The sequence below is a fragment of the Echinops telfairi genome, unplaced genomic scaffold, assembly GCF_000313985.2.
Source record: "Echinops telfairi isolate 266 unplaced genomic scaffold, ASM31398v2 ScPeMD7_60;HRSCAF=208, whole genome shotgun sequence".
Lineage (NCBI taxonomy): Eukaryota > Metazoa > Chordata > Mammalia > Afrosoricida > Tenrecidae > Echinops > Echinops telfairi.
The window spans coordinates 5,635,599-5,657,096 of NW_022103958.1; the positions used below are offsets into that span (position 1 = coordinate 5,635,599).

General features: G+C 50.3%; 1 protein-coding gene across 3 annotated transcripts in view; it reads left to right on the top strand.

The window, feature by feature from the left end:
• CHST1 (carbohydrate sulfotransferase 1) overlaps positions 1-4,700 on the top strand; it is a 20,072-nt gene extending 15,372 nt beyond the window's left edge. For 2 of the 3 annotated variants that reach the window (XM_045291087.1, XM_045291086.1), the window contains exons 2-4: positions 981-1,075; positions 1,784-1,884; positions 2,534-4,700. In XM_045291087.1, the coding sequence (XP_045147022.1) occupies positions 2,576-3,811 (1,236 nt within the window). In that variant the 5' untranslated portion in view covers positions 981-1,075; positions 1,784-1,884; positions 2,534-2,575 and the 3' untranslated portion in view covers positions 3,812-4,700. Of the gene's footprint in view, positions 1-219; positions 1,076-1,783; positions 1,885-2,533 lie in introns of those variants that run through there. The other variant, XM_004708318.2, reaches the window with a different exon arrangement.
• Positions 4,701-21,498: the final 16,798 nt, after the last annotated feature.

Genomic DNA, 21,498 nt, shown 5'->3' on the forward strand with positions numbered 1-21,498 from the left:
GGGCGGTTGGTTCTACTCTAGCCTGTAGGTTTATTCAGTATCGGAACGGACTTCATGGTGAGTTTAGGTTTAGTTTATTCAAACTAAACCTGGTCCATTGAGTTGATTGTAAGTGATAGTCCCCCCAAAGGTCAGGGTACAACTGCCCTATTGGGTTTCCAAGACTGCAAATCATGATGGAAGTAGACAGCCCCATGCTTCTCCCATGGAGTCTGCTGGTGGGTTTGAACTGCCAACCTTTCAATTAGCAGCCGGGTGCCCATCCACAACGCCACTGGGGCTCCTTACTTCTTAGTAGCTTATGCAAATTTCCTTCATCTCTGCCCCTCCCTCCCTCCCTCCGAACAGTGGGGGAGGGTGGGCGCTTACAGAGAAGGAGGTGCAGGAGATAACATGGTCCTGAGAGAGGTGGTCCTGGAGTCAGGCTGGAGGTGGGCAGATCCCCAACACACGGGAGCCCGCCCCATCAGCCCCACCTGATCAAACAGATCCTGGAGAGCAGAGGGCAAAGGGAAGGAGCAGATGTAACTCCCAGGAACTGTCGGCCTCTCCCTTCCAGGACCCACCTCCCTCCCTGGCCCACTCACAACTGAGAGGGGGACCTTCACCAAGTGCATGTTCAAAGGCCACCAGCATGTAAGCCTGAGGGCCTAACAGTGAAATCTTCACCGAGGGGGAGAGTGTGGGCTCTGGGGAGCCCGCCAGACTGGGATTAGAACAGGTCTGTAGCTCAGGTGGGGGATTGACTCCCTCTCTGCCCCTCCTTTTCCTCACCTGAGAAATGGAGCCAGTCCTGGCCTCCTCATCCACCTCTCGTGAGGACCAGCTGAGCAAGCGCAGCGAAGGGTGTGGGACTTTGGTTGGGCTCAGTCCACGATTCTTGTGGTGATGCTGCAGCCTTGCTGCTTCCGGCCTGGATCAGAAGAGCGCCCTGGCGTGTTCTGGAGGGCTCTGGGGTCACCTTTGGCTCTGTGTTGCAGGTAGCCCATCTCCTGTCCGGAGTAGTTGGGAGCAGCACCCTCTCCGCATCTGGACAGGTCTCCACGGAGCTGCCGTTTCCCGCTGGAGGTCTGGGGTGAGCTTCCCCCTCCCTCGCTGACTTCCACGAACTCCCCCCATCCCAGGGAACTGCCGAGCAAGTCCAATTGTAGAAGGTCACCTGCTTCTGCCCGTTTAATACCCAGAACCAGTGGGCCTGTGCTTGGGCCAGCCCTGCTGGCATAACCTTGGCTTCAGTGCTGGCTGTTGGGTGGCGTCTGGTCAGCACGGTCCCCATGGCTGGGACAGAGCTAGCCAGGCCCAGGCATTGGTGCACATAGATGGTTCTGCAACTCTATGGGGTTCTGGAGGGTGCGGGCGGGGAGGGTGCCTCCCTGGGCAGTTGCCCATGGCGGGTGCCAGCTCTGTCTCCTGTGGATGTGCTGGCTTGCCGGCCCCCTCCCCACTGTGTCCTGCTATCAGCAGAGGGACCTTGGCCAGCTAGAACGGTCTGGGTGGAGGTGGAGGATGGAGCCCCAGGGGTGCATGCTGCCCATGACTCAGACAGAGATCCAGCACGTATGGCCCATCGGTGGCCCCCGCATCGGTGGTCCCCGCATAGCCTGGCCCTGGATAGGAGAGCAGTAGGCCCTGGGGATCAGTGGCCTCAAGTGGAAGGTTAAGGGCTTTCTGTGAAGTTCAGGGCACAGGACAGAAGGGCTGGGGAAGCAGGGGGTGGGGGGGTGGGGGGGTGCTGGGAGCTCACACTCATCCAGGAACTCCTCCCCTCCCTGTCTTCCTGCAGTCTGCCAGCCACGGGGCGGCCACACAGGCTGCAGCTATCCACCAGGCCAGGAGACACTGACGGCTGTGGACTCCTCATCAGCTCGGAACAGCCTCTCTTTGGTAAGTGGTCTAGTGGTGGCCACCTCCTTTCTGGAGCACCCTCCCCAGTGGACGAGCTAACCTGGAACATCCCCTCAGGGCATCTGCAAGGAGCTGAGGCTGGCTGCTAGGCCTGTCCATTGAGGAGCTTCCTGCTCCATCTCCTTCCTCCTCTCTCTGCCCTGCCTGGCTTCTGCTGGGCTAGAGATGGGGGTCCTTGAGGGCTGGCTGGGGTGGGGTGCTTGGAGGATTGAGGTCCCCACACCCCTGGACCTGCTTACTCAAGGATCCCAGAATCAGCCTCACACAGTAACTCCCTGCTATTGAATCGATTCTGACTCACAGCGACCCTCTACGGCAGAGTCCAGAGCTGCTCCCGGGGTTTTTCACAGACTGTAACTCTTTGTGAGCAGAAAACCTCACCTTTCTCCCTCAGAGGGGCTGGTAGTTTCGAACTGCTGACCTTGTAGTTTGCAGCCCAGCCCAACCTGTATCCCCCCTAACCCCCCCCCCTGCCCCCAGGGCTCCTGGAACCCCCTTAGGCCTTGGGAAGTGTGTGTAGGTCAGCCCTGGGCAGTTCTCCCCCCTCCCCCCATCTCTGGAGATCAGCCCTCCCCAGAGATCCTTACCCTCGTGGCTGCTCCTGATGGCTGCTCGCCTCTGCCCACAGACCACGCTCGGTGAAGCAGCAGCCCCATGAAGGTACCCAGCCATGCAATGTTCCTGGAAGGCTGTCCTCCTCCTCGCCCTGGCCTCCATCGCCATCCAGTACACGGCCATCCGCACCTTCACCGCCAAGTCCTTCCACACCTGCCCGGGGCTAGCCGAGGTGGGCCTGGCCGAACGGCTGTGCGAAGAGGGCCCCACCTTTGCCTTCAACCTCTCGCGCAAGACCCACATCCTCATCCTGGCCACCACGCGCAGCGGCTCCTCCTTCGTGGGCCAGCTCTTCAACCAGCACCTGGACGTCTTCTACCTGTTTGAACCCCTCTACCACGTGCAGAACACGCTCATCCCGCGCTTCACGCAGGGCAAGAGCCCCACCGACCGGCGCGTCATGCTGGGCGCCAGCCGTGACCTCCTGCGCAGCCTGTACGACTGTGACCTCTACTTCCTGGAGAACTACATCAAGCCGCCGCCGGTGAACCACACCACCGACCGCGTCTTCCGCCGGGGGGCCAGCAGGGTCCTGTGCTCCCGGCCCGTGTGTGAGCCCCCGGGCCCTGCGGACGCGGCCCTGGAGGAGGGCGACTGCGTGCGCAAGTGCGGCCTGCTGAACCTGACCGTGGCCGCTGAGGCCTGCCGCGAGCGCAGCCACGTGGCCATCAAGACAGTGCGGGTCCCCGAGGTCAACGACCTGCGGGCTCTGGTCGAGGACCCTCGGCTAAACCTGAAGGTCATACAGCTGGTCCGCGACCCCCGGGGCATCCTGGCCTCCCGCAGCGAGACCTTCCGGGACACCTACCGGCTCTGGCGGCTCTGGTACGGCACCGGGAGGAAGCCGTATAACCTGGACGTGACGCAGCTGACCACGGTGTGCGAGGACTTCTCCAACTCCGTGTCCACCGGCCTCATGCGGCCGCCGTGGCTCAAGGGCAAGTACATGCTGGTGCGCTACGAGGACCTGGCCCGGAACCCCATGAAGAAGACGGAGGAGATGTACGGGTTCCTGGGCATCCCCCTGGGCAGCCACGTGGTGCGCTGGATCCAGAACAACACGCGCGGCGACCCCGCGCTGGGCAAGCACAAGTATGGCACCGTGCGCAACTCGGCCGCCACCGCGGAGAAGTGGCGCTTCCGCCTCTCCTACGACATCGTGGCCTTTGCGCAGAACGCCTGCCAGCGCGTGCTGGCGCAGCTGGGCTACAAGATGGCTAGCTCGGAGGAGGAGCTGAAGAACCCCGCCGTCAGCCTGGTGGAGGAGCGGGACTTCCGCCCCTTCTCGTGAGGCGGGCACCGCAGGGTGCTGCCTGCGGGCCCTGCCCCAGTGTCCGGTGTGCGGACAAGGACCATCTTTAACTGTTGCCTTATTTCCCCTCCCTCGACCCGCCTCCCGTCTCTGTGTCCTTCCCACCCCCTGCCCCCTACCTTCCCTCCCCGCCCCACTCCCCCTTTCTGCCTCCTTTTGTCTCTGAAATTTGCACTATGTCTCGGACGGGAATCATTGGGGCAGAGGGGGGCGTGAAGTGGGGTCCGGCCCCCACCCCACCCCGATTCAGACACACGGATGTTGGGTCTCTACATGGATGGTGATAATGTTTACAAACACCACACTCGCGTGCGCGCAAGCGTGCACACACACCACACACACGCACACACACGGGCACCCACGCACAGGGAAAGAGGCGCCCAGTAGACCACACGACTTCTCAAGCTTTTCTAAGGGAAGCGTCTTCGGGGTATCGTAGTTTTGCACTGTCTTACTGCTACAAGAGTTAAAAACTAAAGAACCACCTCTCTAATTTATGAATGGTGTCTAGCTCCTCCTTCCCAGCCCGGCCTCTGCCCCGGTACCCACTCCCCCAACCCCTTGGAGCAGAAATACTGCCTCCTCCTGCCCACCCTTGCCTGCCGGTGAGCAGGTTTTTACTGTGAGGTGAACGTGCACCTTGTTGATTTTTTTTTCTTCCCCAATCTGTGGCCGTGCTGTCTCTGTCTGAATCTTGTGGCTGCCTCCTGGACCAGTGATGGCTGACGAATCTTTGGGTTTTCTGATTGATCGTGGGGTCCATCTGTGATATATCTTTGTGCCAAAAAAAAAAAAAAAGTGGACCAGTTTGCTAAATGAACCTTGAAATGCTTTATCTGTGTTTTCTGTAAATAAAAGTGCAATAAGGCCTGGCGTGTGTCGGGTGGCGTTTTTTGTGGCTGTGTCTGACTGAGAGGCGGAGGAGAGGAAGCAAGATGAAGGTGGGAATTTGATTCTCAATCTCTCAAAAATTCTCATCACCCAGGCCAACCCTCGAAGCTTCCCTGTGGTCAGTTGGGGCCAGGCACCTGATAGCCCGATGGTCCAAGTATCTAATCAGTGATAGGGTCTTATAATGAAAAGGGCCCTGGGCCTGGAGAGGGGGCTGTGGCGGTGGGGCGGGGATCACCCATGGGGCGGGGTGGCTAAGGGCAGTGGGTACTTATCCACTAACTTGGAAGTGTTTCCACCTTTTTTTTAACTGGCATAGGGATATGGGTGTGTATGGGGTGGACTACCAGCCCTGGTCTCTCCTCTTCCCACCCTTGGCAATGTGGCAGGTTCTTCTAAGTACCTCTCGGGAGCTCAGTCTGAGAAAACGGCAAGTGGGCCTGAGGATGGCTGGAGGCCACTGCTCTGTTGCCCTGGGACAGTGGAAGCTCCTGGTGAGTGGGCAGCTTCGGTGGCCCTGGGGAGTTGGAGGGGCTTCAACTGGAGGGGCAGCTCAGCCTTGACTCTGTTCCGTAGGCCAGGAGGATATGAGCCGCAGCTGCTACAGAGCAAGCACCCTAAACAGTGGTGTCACTTCACAGTGCTCTGAGCTGACCTGGGGAACCCCGCTTTAGCAAGAATCCCGAGTCTTCCCAGGCAGCTGTGCCCCCATTCTGAGGTGTTGTCTTTGCCGATAGGGTCCAAGGTGGCTCTCTTCCAAGTATGAGAACAACCTGGAAGTTAAAGACTTAGCTCCCACTCATGTCTCTCACGAAAACAGCCATGTGGCCACATCTAACTGCAAGGGAGGCTGGGAAATGTAGTCTTTTATGCGAGTGGCCATTGCAGGTATAAGTCACAGACCTAGACCCTGGGCTCCAGGTAGGAGTCTCTTCCACAAAAAGGACGCAGTCTGGTTTCAGCCCTCATGGAGGGTGGGAAAGGTCTGCCAGGGCTGATGGCGGGGGCTGGGGCTTTTATCGCTGTCTGAGCTGCTGCTGCGCAAAGCTGCTTTTCCAGTCTGTGGTGAGGAAGCTCGCCGGTCAGTGGGGCTGCTTGGGGGTGACTTACTTCACGAGATAGAAGGTTCCAAAGGGCAGCAAGAGAGGACACACTTCAAAGCTCAAGCATTCTCCATGTCTCTGCGTCCATCACACCTGCTCCTGGCTAAAGGACGTCGAGCCTGAGTGTCTCTTGACTCTCCGTTCCAGGACCCAGGAGAAGGCCTGCGCCGATGGAGGCCGTAGCTGACTGACCCCTTTTCTGCAAAATGACTTCGCTGTACCCACTGCCCAAGGAACCCCCTTCCCTGCACTTTAAGACCACCTGCTTTGGTTGTCTTTGAGCCAGGAAACATCTTTCCTCTGGGAGATGGCTTCGTGTCGGAGCTGGGAGGTACCGGCGCTCCTGACCTGGCTGCAAAGAACCCTTCCGCAACTCCCTCGATGGCAATGACCGAGGGCTTGAAGGAGGCTGACTGGGGGTTTCCAACGGGGACGGAGAAAACCATCCGTGCGTTCAAGTGTTTCTGACTCTTAGGTGGGAGGCCTTTGCAATCAAGGCACTCCCCCAGGAGAACACAGTCTAGTGGGAGGCCAACAGTGAGAAGACGGTTACAACCTGGAAGAAGGGCGAGGCTCACAGCTAGTGTGCCACGGCGGCAGGTCTGGGTCCCTGCATCTGACCGGGAAGCCCAGCAGTCACTGTGACGAGTCACAGGTTTATTCCTTGGGCCTCGTATTCCCATTCTTTATGCCCTTTGTCCTGGGGCGTAGAAAAGACACAGAAGGCTTCCCTAGGGAGGCAGTGCCCTACTGAACCTTGGGAGAGTAGGAGTGGGTCCTCTGGAGAAAGATGATAAGACCCTTCCCCGCGGAGGGAAAAGCAGGTGCACAGGCACAGGAGAGGGGGGACAGTGTGGGGCGTTGATGTACGCAGTACGTCAGACTCCGAGCCTGCCTTTGTCTTCTCCAGCTTGTTGTTTTGAGGTGGGTCAGTTCCGATTCCCATGGACCCTCTGCATAACAGAAGGAGACCCGCTGCACGGTCCTGCCCCCTCCTCCCAACTCTTCCTGGGGCCAAGTCCACGGTGGGAGTCACTGTGTCAGTTCAGCTCCTCCAGGGCCTCCCTCTTCTTCGCTTTACCAAGCGTGATGTCCACTTTCAGCGGCTGGTCTCACCTGACAACGTGTCCAGAGTCTGTAAGACGAAGTCTTGCCATTCTTGCCTCTAAGGTAAGGTGACTAGACGTCCCGCTTTTGGCGGGACAGTCCCGATTTCTAACAATTTTCCCGCGTCCCGCCGCGCTTTTAAAAAGTCCCGATTTTTTGAAAGACTGCATGACAAGCTAGGGTAGACGGTTTTCGGCTGCCATGTGGCTATTTCGCCAGGATATGAGTTTTATTGATGGTGTCCCGCTGGCGTCCCGCTTTAGCAATGTTAAAATCTGGTCACCTTACTCTAAGGAGCACGCTGGCCGGACTTCTTCCTCTAAGACCAATGTTTGTCCTTTTAGCTTTCAATCATCTCTGCCAGTGCCACAATTCACACACATCGATTCTTCTTTGGTCTTCCTCATTCAACGGTCCAAACTTTCACATACATACGAGGCAATGGAAAATACCGTGGCTTGGCTCCGGTGAACTCTAGTCCTCAAAGTAACATCCTGGCTTTTCAGTACTCAAAGAGGTCTTGGGCAGCGGATGGACCTAACACAACGAGTCTTTTGATCTCATGACTGCAGCTTCTCGAGCTTGAAGGATCCCTGGTATCAGTCCACCGGATACATTTCATACTTTATACCCAAAGCAGGCAGCACCTCCGGTGTGGGAGTCTTTGTTTAGGTATTTGATCATCCTAAATCAAGCCCAAACTCCTAAGGGCTCCTTGAGGTTCTGTATGTCTGGACGCCGCCCACGTGTAGCATCATCAGGGACCATTGCTCCCTTCAGGCGGCATGCCCTACTCTCCCTGCTCTCTTTCAGTTCCGTCAACACACTTGTCTCCATCGCTGCAGTTACAACCCCCGATGGGTCCTGATGTGATGGGCCTTTGTAGGACCACCCGTGCCACTCATCAGGTGGTTGTACCATGGTGGCCCTTCTGTGGCTATCATGCCGGCGGTGAGAGGCGGTGAGATCACCGATACTTCCAGGACCACCAGGGTGGGTGAGTTTCAACAGAGCTTCCAGACTAAGACAGACCAGGAGGACAAAGTTCTGGTGATTCACCTTTGGAAACGAGCCAGTGAAAATCCCCTGGGTAACGAGAGAACATGGTTCGGTTGACTCCCGGAAGGGGAGCTCTTTAGGTTAGGAAATACACAGAACATGCAGTGGCGGTAACACCAGACTGGGGCATGGTCAGGGAGGTGGAGCAGGGCCAGGCCATGTTCTGCTGGATCCAACAGTGACCAGGCAGCGTAGCACCAGGGATACTTCTATCGGGTTGAGCACAGCTGTGGTCACTTCAGATAGGACTGGGCACACAGCAGGTGCCCCATCAAGAGGGGTTCCCTGCATGAAAGGATGGACAAAGCAGAGGTCTCCATCTGATAAAAGAAGTGCTCCCTCCTGGGCCTGCACTTGGCATTGGCCGCGCTGCAAAGGGATCTGGATGAGGCCTAAGGAGCCTGAGGTCCTCCCCGCTGACTCTGACATGCCGTGGAAGGCGGAGCAGGACTCTGCTTCCTCCACCGACAGCCCCTGTTCATTGTCGCGGTGCTGTCACCTGCCGTGCCACTCGTTAAGATTTCCCAGGCTAACGCTCTGCAGGAGAATAATAGCAACTCGTGTATGGAATTTTACAGTTTACGAAGTGTGCTTCCCCTCCTGTTAGTCACACCTCTGCACCTCCGTGTCACCAGCTGCTTCCTGCTGACACCGAGGTGCCTTTTGCTGCTTAGGAAATGGTGGTCACAGCCCCACGTCGGCAGGACCGACTCCCCCACCCCCTGGTCCCCCAACACCACTGCTCTGCGTGTCCTTGGTTCATGCATGGAGGAGGCTCTCAGCGGACACTTCCTGGTCTGGTCTCCAAACTCAGGGACCCTCCCACCTAGGGGTCTGCCTTTGTCCACTGCAGACTTCCTCTTGTTCGTGTGTTCCCACCTGCTCTCCTTCGTGTCTCTCCTGGCCAACAACAAACACGTCCCTGGCGTTCTGGGGAGGTAGCGGGCCCCATTTCCTACCCTCCTGGAAGGTATTGTGTACACACACGTCCGCCTTCCTGGCTCATCACCTCCCGGGGACTCCACTTGTGCGTCAGGATTTCTCCCCATTGGAGTGCCTCTTCCTTGGGGGACGGACAAGTGAGGTGGGGGGAAGCGACTTCCCAGACCCAGCGAGAAAACACACGCTTCTGTTTCCGGAGGGCTGGAAAGCAGGTTGGAGCCAGGTCTTCACAGGAAAGCAGCCGAGGTTTGATCCCATCAGGGAGTCTAGCAACAGCTGCCAGCTGAGGCGACCCGGGGAGGGGGGCTTTGTGTGGAGGCAGCTGGGAGATGGACGGATGTCCATGCCTGGGGACTAGACTGGAGGAAGTCTGCCCGCTCAGGGTACACATCGAATAATTACCCAGGGCTCACAGAGCTCCGAGGACCCCATCACACCTTAGAGCTGCCTGCTCCACCTGCCTTTGGCTGCCCTTTCTGCCGCCGAGAGTGACCACCCTCTCATGACTTGTTGGCTGCCACCGAGTCTTACTCCTCTTGGGAAAGATTGTGATTTAAAAAAAAAAAAAAGCATGGCTCTAGGTTCCACCTGCAACTCTTGTCACTTACTTGCTGTGTGACCTGGGAGATTTCACTTAATCGTCCTGAGCCTCCCTGATCTCATCTCTACAGAGGGAATTACACTCGCCTCGGAGAGCTACTGTGAACACTGTGGGGGTTTTAAGGATATTAGCAGGGCATTCGATGCCCAGCGAGTGCTCAAGAATGCTAGCATCGTTAACGTTATTTTACCATAACCCCCTGCAAGTTTCCGGGAATGTGTCTGCTGCTGTTCTCTCACCGTCATTCAGTCGATGCAGAGCAATGACCTTATAGGACCGGGTAGAAATGCCCCCGTGGGTTTCCGAGATTGTAACTCTACAGGAGTGGAAGGCCCCGTCGTCTTTGTCCTGTTTTGTTGTTAGGGGTCACTACCTTCATTTCCAATCATAGCCACCCCAGGTACAAAAGAATGCTGCTTGGTCTTGGGCCATCTGCATTGTTGTTTGGGTCTCTGGTTGCAGCCACTGTGCCAATCCATCTCGTTGAGGGACATCCCCCCCTTTCCCAGGAACCTCTGCTTTACCAGGCATGACGTTCCTTCCCAGGGATCGGTCCCTTCTGATCACATGACCAAAATATGTGAGATGAGCCTTGCCACCCTCCCTTCTAAGGAGCATTCGGGTGGTACGTACTTCTTCCTAGACAGAGATGTTTGTCCGTCTGGGAGTCCATGGTACTTTCAAGAGTCTTTGCCAACGCCACCATTCACATGCATCAATCCTTCTCTGGGCTTCCATTGTTCAATGTTCACATGTCTATGAGGCGATGGAAGATGACTATGGCTCTGGTCAGGCACATCGCGTTAGTCCGGGTTGACTAGAGAAACAAATCTAGGGAGAAACAAATCTAGGGAGACTCATATGTATGTAAGAGAGAACATTATATCAAAGAGTAATTGTATATTGAGGAAACATCTCAGTCCAGCCCAGATCAAGTCCATAAGTCCGATATTAGACCATCTGTCTGATATTAGTCCATAAATTTCTCTTTAGACTCACACAACCCATGCCATGATGCTGAATGCAGGAAAATCAAGGGCCAGTGGGTAAAAGGTCTTGTGGGTCCAGTGGCAGTGGAAGCATCTCAACATTGGCACGAGTCTCCACATGTCTCCTCCAGCTCTCTGAGTGTCTCAACAGCAGGAAAGGAGAGTCAGAGAGAGTGTGTGCCCTGTCTCCAGGAGGAAGACAGGAGTTTCCAGCATCCTCAGGAGAAGGCCATGCCCACACAGAGGCCTCATTGGCTCTGACCTGATTGACAGGTGAGACTCCACCCCTTCGCTCAAGTTGACAGGAGATGATGTAACTGCCACACACACCTTAGTCCTCAAGTGGCATCTTTGCTCTTACACACTTTAAAAGGGTCTTTCATATCAGATTTGTCCAGCGCAATATGCCATTTGATTTCCTGACTGCTGCTTCTATGACTATTGATTATGGATCCAAGTAAAATGAAATCCTGGACAACTTCAGTCTTTTCTGTTTATCATGATGTTGTCTGTTGGTCCAGTTGTGAGGAGTTTGACTTTCTTTGCATTGAATTGTAATCCAAACGGAAGCCTGTAGTCTTTGATCTTCACAAGCAAGTGTCTCAAGTCCTCCTCACTTTCAGCAAGCAAGGTCTTGTCATCCGTATATGGAAGGTTGTTAATGAAATGTCTTCCAGTTCTGGCACCACGTTCTTTTTCACATGGACCAGCTTCTCAGACTATTTGCTAAGTACACAGACTGAATGGTATGGTGAAGGGAACAGCTCTGATGCACACCTTTCCTATTTCCAAACCATTCGGTGTTCTCTTGTTCTGTTTGAACACCTGCCCCTTTGTCTGCATATAAGTCCCACATGAGCACAATTACATGCTTTGGAATTCCCATTCTCTGTAATGCGATCCATCATTTGTTAGGATCTACACTGTCAAATGCCTTCCTATCGTCAATAAAACAGAAGTCGACATATACCTAGGATGCTCTGCTTTCAGTAAGATCCATTTCATTGTCAGCAAATGGCATCTCTTGTTCTGTTCTTCTCTGGACTCACACAGCACAGGCAACGAACTGAAGCTGACTTCAGTTTCTGGCAACTCCATGCGGATGCACTGCTGCAGCCATTTTTAATCATCTTTGGCAATATTTAGTTGCATGTGATATCAATGATACTGTTTGATGATTACTGCATTCTTTTGGGTCATCTTCTTTTAGAAGGGGCACAGATATGAATCTCTTCCAGCCAGTTGGCTGGGTAGCTGTCATCCAAATTTCTTGGCTTGGACTAATGGGTGCTGATGGGACATGACTCAAAATGAGAAGAAACAGCTGCAAACATCAATTAATACTTGGAACTTGGAATGTAATAAGTATGAATCTAGGAAAATTGGGAGTCATAAAAAATGAAACGGAACGAATAAAGATCAATATTCTGGGTGTTAGTGAGCTGAAGTGAACTGGTATTGGTCACTTCGAATCAGAAAATCATATGGTTTACTGTGCTGGTAATGAGACAATCAAGAGGAATGACATTGCCTTCATCGTCAACAAGGAAGTTTCAAGATCTATCTTGAAGTACAATGCTGTCCATGATAGGATCCTATCTATCTGCATGCAAGGAAATGCAATCAAGACAATGATTATTCAAATTTATGCACCAACCACTAAAGCTAACGATGAAGGCATTGAAGAATTCTACTCACATCTTCAGTCTGAAATTGATCGAATATGCAATCAAGATGTATCGATAGTCATTGGCAATTAGAATGCAAAAGTTGGAAACAAAGAGGAAGAGCAGTAGCTGGAAACAAAGCTAGACATCACCTGATAGAGTTTTACAAGACTAACAACTTGTTCATAGCAAATGCCTTTTCTCAGTCACACAAAGGTGGCCGTACGTGTGGACTTCTCCAGATGGAATCCACAGAAGTAAGATGGACTACGTCTGTGGGAAGAGATGACGGAGAACCCCAATATACAGAGCTAATATGAGGCCAGGGGTGGGCTGTGGAATACACACCATCAAGTATTCCTATGCAAGTTCAAGTTGAAGTTAAAGAAAATGAAAACAAGTTTACGAGGGCTTAAATATCACCTGGAGTCTCTCCCACCAGACTATCAAGCAGATCTCCAGAACAGCTCTCTGCATTCAACACTGATGACGAAAGCAAACGGTCATTCAAAAGACAGGGGAGAAAGAACAAAGTGGGTGTCAGAAGAGACTTTTAGTCATTGAATAGCTTTTAATCAGACTAGCTAAGGCATTTTGGCGTTCCCTCAACTCCTGGAGCCTTCTTTAGCACCAGTGTCATTGGTACCTTTGCTTCTTGATCACATGCTACCTCTTGATATGGTTGAGGGACAAACTTTTTATTTCGGTTCAGTAACTGTGTATTCCTTCTATCTTCTTTTGATGCTTCCAGCATCATTCATGATTTTGCCCATAGATGCCTTCAATGTAGCCATATTGGGATATGGTAGCTGTTCAATAAATACTTTTGAGTGAATACATATTTCAGCGAGCTTTTCTATTTGAACTCCTTTTTGTTAGTTGCCACTGGGTTGGCCCGGACTTAGAGACTGTATGTGTCACGACAACATGTTAGCTGGTCCTACACCGTCCTCCTCCACACTGGGACATTTGAACCCGTAGTTGTGGCTACCGTGTCACTCCATCTCACTGAGGGCTTTCCTTGTTCCATTGGCCCTTGACTTTACATAGCATGGTGGCCTTTCTCAGCGACTTGAACGACTACCCGTGCACACTGTTGCTTCTTAATAAAGCACTACAGCAACCACAGTTATCTCCTTAACAGTCAAGGTCAAGAGCTGAGGGCTAGTTAGGGAGAGAGAGGTTGGGGACAGCCACAGAATGGCCCCTAAGTGTTGGAATAAGCCGATTCACTCACTGGGAAGGACCCGTAGGGTCTGGGAACCTTCACAGAAATGAGCTTCAGGAATAGAATTTGGCTGCACTATGCTGCCATCCTTTGGCCACATCCCAAGACCATTTAACTTCCCAGAGAAATAGCTCAGTGTGATGGCCACAAGCCATTTACCATATATACTTGAGTATAAGATGATCCAAATATCAGCCAAAGCACCTGCTTTTACCACCAAAACGGCATTAAAATGTGCTGAAAAATTCGGTTTATACACAAGTATATATGGTGACTGTTTTTGAATAGCTTGGTTGGGGTGGCAGATTATGCTGTGGTAGATTATGCTGTGTCAGATTAGGCTGTGGTAGATTATGCTGTGGCAGATTATGCTGTGGTAGATTATGCTGTGTCAGATTATGCTGTGATAGATTATGCTGTGTCAGATTAGGCTGTGGTCAATTATACTGTGGTAGATTATGCTGGGGCAGATTATGGTGTGGGCTGCTGTTTCCCATAGTTTGAAACTACCAGCCATTCCTTGGAGGAAAGATGAGGCTTTCTAATCTTGTAAAAAGGTAAAGTCTTGGTGTGTTAGTCCAGCTTGACTAGAGAAACAAATCTAGGGACACTCATGTATGTATAGGAAAGATCTTTATATCAAAGAGTAATTGTATATTAAGAAAACATCCCAGCCCATTCCAGATCAAGTCCATAAGTCTGAAATTAGCCCATATGTCCATAAATTCCTCTTTAGACTCATGCAGCCATGCAACGATGTAGGAAGATAACAGGCCAGTGGGTAGAAGGTCTTGTGGATCTAGTGGCAGTGGAAGCATCTCAGAGCTGGCACAGGTCTCCATGTGTTTCCGCCAGCTCTCTGAGTATCTCAACAGCAGAAAAAGGAAGGCAGAGAGAGACTGGTCTGGCCTCCAGTGAGCTATTTATCTTTGTAGCGTGTCCAAATGAGGTCATCAAGCTGTGACCTGATTAACAGGCTAGACTCCACCCCTTCACGCAAGTTTACAGGGGATTATGTAACTGCCACAGACCACTCCTTGTCAACTTAACACTTTTACACAACTCTTTGCCCATATATAATTTTTAAACAAAATAATAAAAGAAATCATACCTGTACCTAACAGGATAAAACTAAAATGCATACAATTCACTATGTGCCAGCCTCATTTAAACATAATTTTCTCATTGAACAAAACAACAATATTCAATACTTAACAATTGCAATTAAGTGAACACCCACATCTTAATCTTATAATCCTATGAATATATTCCCCCACCTATGAAAATTTGTAAGCCAGCCACCTCATGTCTTTATCCTCCCAATTTTGGGTGTCCAATTTCTTTACTGCTCACTTATATCAACCCAGTGCTCTGGGGAGACAATCATATTCTTTGATGTGAAAGAATCTTCATTCCAGAACCTTGTGAGTCTGCATCCATAGGCAAAGTCAAATCAGGACAGGCCATCCATAAAGTCAGCAGGAATATGCACCAATTCTCTGGCTCAAAACTTTTTCTTTTCATCTGGTCCAGTTCTGGTCAACTCAATGGGGGTTTCCTCACTTAGCCTCATCAGGGTGCCTGCCCATTGACTGCTCTGTTTTTAAGCCATGGGCCCCATCACTAATTCTCACCAAACCTAGCCCCCTTGTGTTAGGTCATGAACTTCAGACCAGTCAACCGCCCTCGTTTTCCCAAAAGGTTCCTCCCCACCCCCCTTCAATCTGTGAACAGCCCCCTAGGCAAGTCTCTTCAACTTACAGCTGAGCACTCGAGACACTGGGTGGGGCTTAGCTTTTCAGAGCCTTCTTTGCAGGCAGGTCCTGACCCATTTAAAGATTCAAATTAATGTCTGAAGGCAAGTGGGCTTACAAGCTCTCTATTTTCATGCCCCCCAATAATTATTTCTATCAATCATTTTATTAATAACAGTAGTCAAAAGAAAACAGTATAAACCTAGCACAGCCAGATCCTAAACTCAATTCTTGAAACAGACCAGTTCAATTCTTATCTATCTTATCTGAATCCTTATCTAACCTATTCCATTGATACAAAACATGGCCTTAGGCCTCTGATTTAGTCAAGCCCAGGGCCACGCCTTCTGTCAGCCATTTTGACCTTCTGTCAGCCATTTCCACTAAACAGCATGGTCTCTGAGAAATTCAAGGGGCTGATTCATTTCCTGAGCTCCGAAGATACATGAATCACATTCCTTTTTGCCATTTCACACAGGGATAACCAAAGACGACAACCAAACAGCATAATCAAAACTTTAACTTCTCATATTCTTTCCAGAAAACAACCGAGTAAACAGTGTGGCTCTATCTGACCTCTGGCTAGCCAAAGAAGAACAACTATCACGGGGCAGAGGTCTAATAAGCATCCACTCTCCATCTGCACAATTTGTTTCTCTAGTCAACCCAGACTAACACACTTGGAAACCCACAGGGGCAGTTCTACCCTGCTGTACAGCGTCACAAGGAGTTGGAATCAACTTGATGATGGTGGGCAGTTTTGAGGTTTGTTTTTTCAACTCCCTTTAAAGCATTCGCACCTGTGTTCTTTCATTCAAAAGGACCATTTCAGTGTAGGCCCAGAACAACTTCCTGCTTCCCCAGGCTCTGGAAAGCCCACAGTTTAAGACATCCAGTGATGACAGGGAGTTTTCTTAAGCCTGGATCCTTCAGCTTCCTGGACTGGCTCTGGGAGCCAGCCAACTACACTCAACTGATGGGGGCTTCTTCCTCTGCGGGCTCTCGTCCTCCCAGCTGTAAGCAACAATGCCCTCTTCCTGCATTGCTTCCTGTTCCCTTCCTTCCTTAGTAACACCTCAGCCTTAAGCAATGTTGCCCCAAGCTTCAGTTGGCTTTGAGAGTTGTATCTGACCTTGGGATAGAGGTGTTTGCACCAGGAGGAGCAGGAGGCATTTAGAAACCAACAAGGAAGGGTGGAAATGTAGTGATGTGGGGAACAAGAGCTGACTCAAATAGAGACCTATTCCCATCACATCAGTAGCCTTCCCTGAGCCCCAGGATCCCAGCGAAAAGAATGTGTCTTCTGCAGTCACGAGGCACAATTTCCTAGGGTTGCCATAACAAATTACCTCAAGCTGGGAGGCTTTGAACAACAGAAAGTTGCCCTCCTAGGTCCTGAGACTAGAAGTCTGAAATCCTGGTGTTGCCAGGGACATGCTCTCTCCGAAGGCCCAGGGGCGGGACCCTTGTCGGCCTTTTCCAGTCTCTGGAAGTCCCAGGTCTTTCTTGCCTTGCGGCAATGTCATTCCAATCTCTGCCTCCCTCTTCACACGACCACCTGCCTTCGTTGTGTCTTTTTCTGAGTTGCTATTTTGCCTTCTTAGAAGGAAACTGGTCACAAGGGTAGAGTTTACCCTAGTCCAATCTGAATTATGCGGTTGGCACAGAATATTGAACATACCACAGATTGTCTCAAGAACCCATTGATATGTTTTGGAAAAGGTCACAGCTTGGAGGCTCTTTTGAAATCAGGATGACAGACATCATCTCAGGTACTTTGGCCATGTTATTAGGAGAGACCAGTCCCTGGAGAAGGACATCCGGTGTGGTAAAGTAGAGGAGCGGAGAAAAAAAAGGAAGACTCTCAACGAGATGGACTGACACAACCGCTGCCTCGATGGGCTCCAACAGAGGGAGGGTCATGGGGTTCGGGTAGGGCTGGGCAGTATTCCTTTTGCTGAGTCAGAGTGCCTGGAGGGCACCGAGCAACAGTGGCCCCAGAATGAATTCATTCGCCACCCCAATGAGCCTTTTTCCAAAGATGCTCACAGTCTGAGGTCTGGGGAGTTAGGAATTCAGCCCGTTATTTTGTGGGGCACACAGTCCAACTCTTAACAGGGGTGTGTATGTCTATCAAGGCAAATTAAAGGGACTGATCAATGATTTCTCTCGGGTTTTTATAAAAACAAACACCCTTTATTCTAGTGAAGACAGAGCGACGTCCTAAGATTTTGCCTACATTGTGGATTTTTCTACTTCCCCAGGTACTTCTGTCCCTTGTTTGTTTGATACCGTTTGAGGTTGTGTTTTCAGGTGCATACAAACCTCCCATTGTTCGATATTTCTGGTCTAAAGAAACCTTTGTTACCGTGAAGTGTTCCTGTCCATTCATGGGATGCTTTTGGCTCTAAATTCCATTTTGTCTGCTGTCCATCTAGCAACATGGGCCGTCTCTCAGTAGAATTCGTGTGATTGGTTATTCCACTGATGAGACCACGTACATTTCTTATAATTTCTGTTGCATTTGGCTTTATGCTCTCGGTTTCATCCTCCCTTTGATGGAATTTTAATGACATTTTCTTCCTTCCACTCGTTAAGATAGATTACACATTCTGCCTCTGTGCCTCTAATGATAACCTCAGAAATTACATATTCCTTGTCCAATTTATCCAAGTCTTGAAGTTAATCAATATCCCTACCCTGCACTTGAAAAACACACTTAGTACTTTAATACACATTAATTCCTTTCACATTCTTTTCAACGTCAATGTTGCTGTGAAGCACTTTGAAAAGGATCGAGTTCTATACCATCTTTTCTTAAACTTGATTGGGATTGTGCTTACACAGAAGGGCCACTTATTACAAAAGTGAACTGTTTTAATACATTTTCACAAATCTAAGCTGTCCTGTTATCAGCACCACCATTGAGAGTAGAGAGCGCCTTGCATCTACCGTCCCCGCCCAAAGGTCCCTGGTGCCTCTGTAGTCCATCTCCCAGCCCCTGGCAATTGATCCCTAATCTGCTTTCTGGAATGATGGTTTTGCCATTGGTGGACTTTTACATAAATGCCACCACAGAACACACTGCTTTTGACGTTCACTTAGAAGCATCTTGAGATTCACCAACGTTGTAGCCCTGGCTGGTTGCTTCTTATGGCTGTGAGTTCTTCATTCCTCTGTGTAGATCCGTGTTTCCACCTGGCATCGTTTTCTCCTGGGCTGCCCTGGAGAAGCTTACTTCACACGTCTTAGCGGGACGCTCAATGGCTGAAGCGTCTTTTCCGATGCTTTGCTTAAGCATCTTTACTTTTGCCTGCAGGTTGGAGGGATACGTTCCCAAGACCTAGAATTCTAGGTTGATAACGTTTTCTTTGGACACTAAAAAGTTTGCTTCGAGGTCTTCTCATTTGTTTCTGAGGAAGAAGCTGGCTGCCATTATTAGCTCTTTGCTCCTTTGGGCTCAAGACATCTCTGGATGTTTTAAAAGAATTTTTGTGTGTTATTTTGTATTCTGCCGGGAGTCCATGAAAACTTTTGTGTTTGTGGGCTTACGGGTTTCATCAAATTTGGAAAACTTGTTGGCTGTTTGTTCTTCAAGTACCTCTTTTCTGTTCTCTTTCCTGAGACTGACGATACCCGTGCTGGACCACACAACACGATGCTGGGTTCATTCTAATGCTGTGTTCCAATGGAAGGGCCTCTTCTTCTGCAGTGTGGACTCTGTGTTAATGCCACCCAATGCATGCTTTCTTTCAGATTTGTATGGTTCACCTCTGGAAGCTTGTTTGGGTTCACTGGGCTTTTGAACCTGTAGGTTAATGTTTTTCATCCATTCTGAAAAGTTCTCATTTTTAGTTTTATTTAAAAAATTTCTTTATATTGGTTCAGCTTCATTCTCTGTGGCAGTTACATAATCTCCTGCCAACTTGTGAAGGGGTGGAGTTGAATCTGTCAGTCAGGTCGCAGCTGATGACCTCATTTGGGGGCGCTATGAAGATAAATAACTCACTGGAGGCCAGACCCATCCTCTCTGCTTTGCCTTCCTGTTGACAAGACTCATAGACCTATGCTGATGGAACCAGAGCCCTGGAGCTGGAGGAGCCACATGGAGACCCACGCCAGAGCTGAGATGCTTCCACCACCACTAGATCCATAAAACTTTCCACCCACTGGCCTGTCATCTTCCATTGCATGTGTTGTACGAGTCTGAAGAGGAATTTATAGACTGGTATCGGACATATGCTCTAATATCAGACTTATAGACATGATCTGGACTGGGCTGGGATGTTTTCTTAATATACAATTACTCTTTGATATAAAGCTCTCTTTTATACACACATGAGTGTCTACGAATTTGTTTCTCTAGTCTACCTGGACTAACACACCCTCTCTGATTTTTCTTTCCTTCTGGAAGACAATTAGACATCCTGTATGTTTCACCTGCATCGTGCCCACATCGTAACATGCACTCATGCATAATGACCGGAGGAGTTTCCACTCCAGCTGTCCACCACAGTGATCCACCCCCCAGGGACGGATGCCTAGATTGCTTCCAACCCACCTCCTTCCCCTCCCCCCTGCTCAAACAGCATGGCAGACAAGAAGATCCTCACTACTCCTTATAGGTGTTCCTGGCCAATTCCCTCAATCTAGATACAAGGGGATGGGGTGGGGGGGGGTGGGGATATTGCATAATGGTATAGCTGCATGCCTAACAGGATGAAACAGACTTACAGGTTCCTTTCTCAAAGGGCCCTCCACTGAGCCAACACTCGGGCTGGGGCTCTGGGGTAAAGTAGCTCTTCCCTCAAACTCCACGCTCAGGGCCGTCAAGTTGATTCCGATGCGTCGTGAACGTCCAGACCAGAGTGGAAGTGCTGCTCCTGGTGCATTTCTGAGGCTGTAGATTGTTACGGGCGGACTTGCCCTGCTGGCCCAAACATTACCCCCACAGACTTCTAAATCGTGCCTTTGTTGAAGCGGAGCCATTTGTAGGTGATGTGTCCTTTTAGTGACATCCGTGTTGGCTGCTGGGCGGGGACACCAACAATACATGTCCGCTCTTTGCAAATTAGAACCTCATCCCTATTTTGAAATGCTTGATATAAAGCATTCAATTGTATGCACAACCCATTCACATGATCGCCAGGAATTCCAACATTGCATTTCTCAAAGAATGGGAAGGAAGGGCTGTTAGGTTCTTTTAATATAATGTCAAGTGTTATACATTTTGGGAATGGTTATAACATTTTTTATCCTTCACTTATGTGCACAAAAGTTTTCTGTCAATAAAGACTTTCAAGAGTTTGAAGAGATCATGATTAAAAAGCCCCAATCAGGACTGGCATATGGCCATTTCACATGTAAAGCTGTATATTAAAAAAAAAAATGTGTTCATGGAAGAAAGCTCAAGTTTCTCTTTAAAATGTTTGAAAAGATTTTATTGGGAAGTTTTAAATATATTCAGGATTGAATAGTCTATTTTTCTTATCGAAATTACACATTATAAAGAAAATGGAATACTTTTTGTCCCTCTCCCCAGCTCCCTATAGATACTGCCAAATTACTTCCACTTTACTCCAGTGAGGGACCCTCTGCGGCATTGTGCGTTGGACTGCTAACCACAAGGTCAGCAGTTTGAAACCACCAGCCGCTCCTTGGGAGAAAGATGAGGCTTCCTAGTTCCGTAAAGAGTTAGAGTCTCAGAAACCCCAGCGGGAGCTCTACCCTGTCGTATACGGTTGCTTTGAGTCAGAATGGACCCGATGTTGACCCCAAGGTGCTGAGCAAGCATCATCATTTTCTCTGTGTGCCAAGGCGTGACTTGCCTGGGAAATCTGTGCTCCCCACTTCTCTCCTGACCTGACTTGGACCGTGTGTTAGGCAGGGTTTTTCCAAACCCATGACACTTACTGTATATACTCGAGTATAAGCTGATCCGAATATCAGCCGAGGCACTTAATTTTATAACAAAAACTGCATTAAAAATGTGCTGAAAAAACTCGGCTTATACACAAGTAGATACAGTATTCAGGTACAAAAAGAATTTTATATCAAGAAACAACTTTACACCAAGAAGGTTCCCCAGCCCAGTCCAGTCTAAGTCAAGTCCATAGATCCAGTGCTAGCTGGGCTCTCTTCAGACTCACGTAGCTGCAGGCCAATTGCGTGCATCCAAAGTCCATGAAGACCTCAAGTACTCCCTCAACACAAGAATACTTTCTTCTAGTAAATTGGTATTCTATGATGCTCACCTTCCCGACACAACCGCTGAAGACAAAGCGGGTGAATAAGCAAATGTGGTGAAGAAAGCTGATGGTGCCCG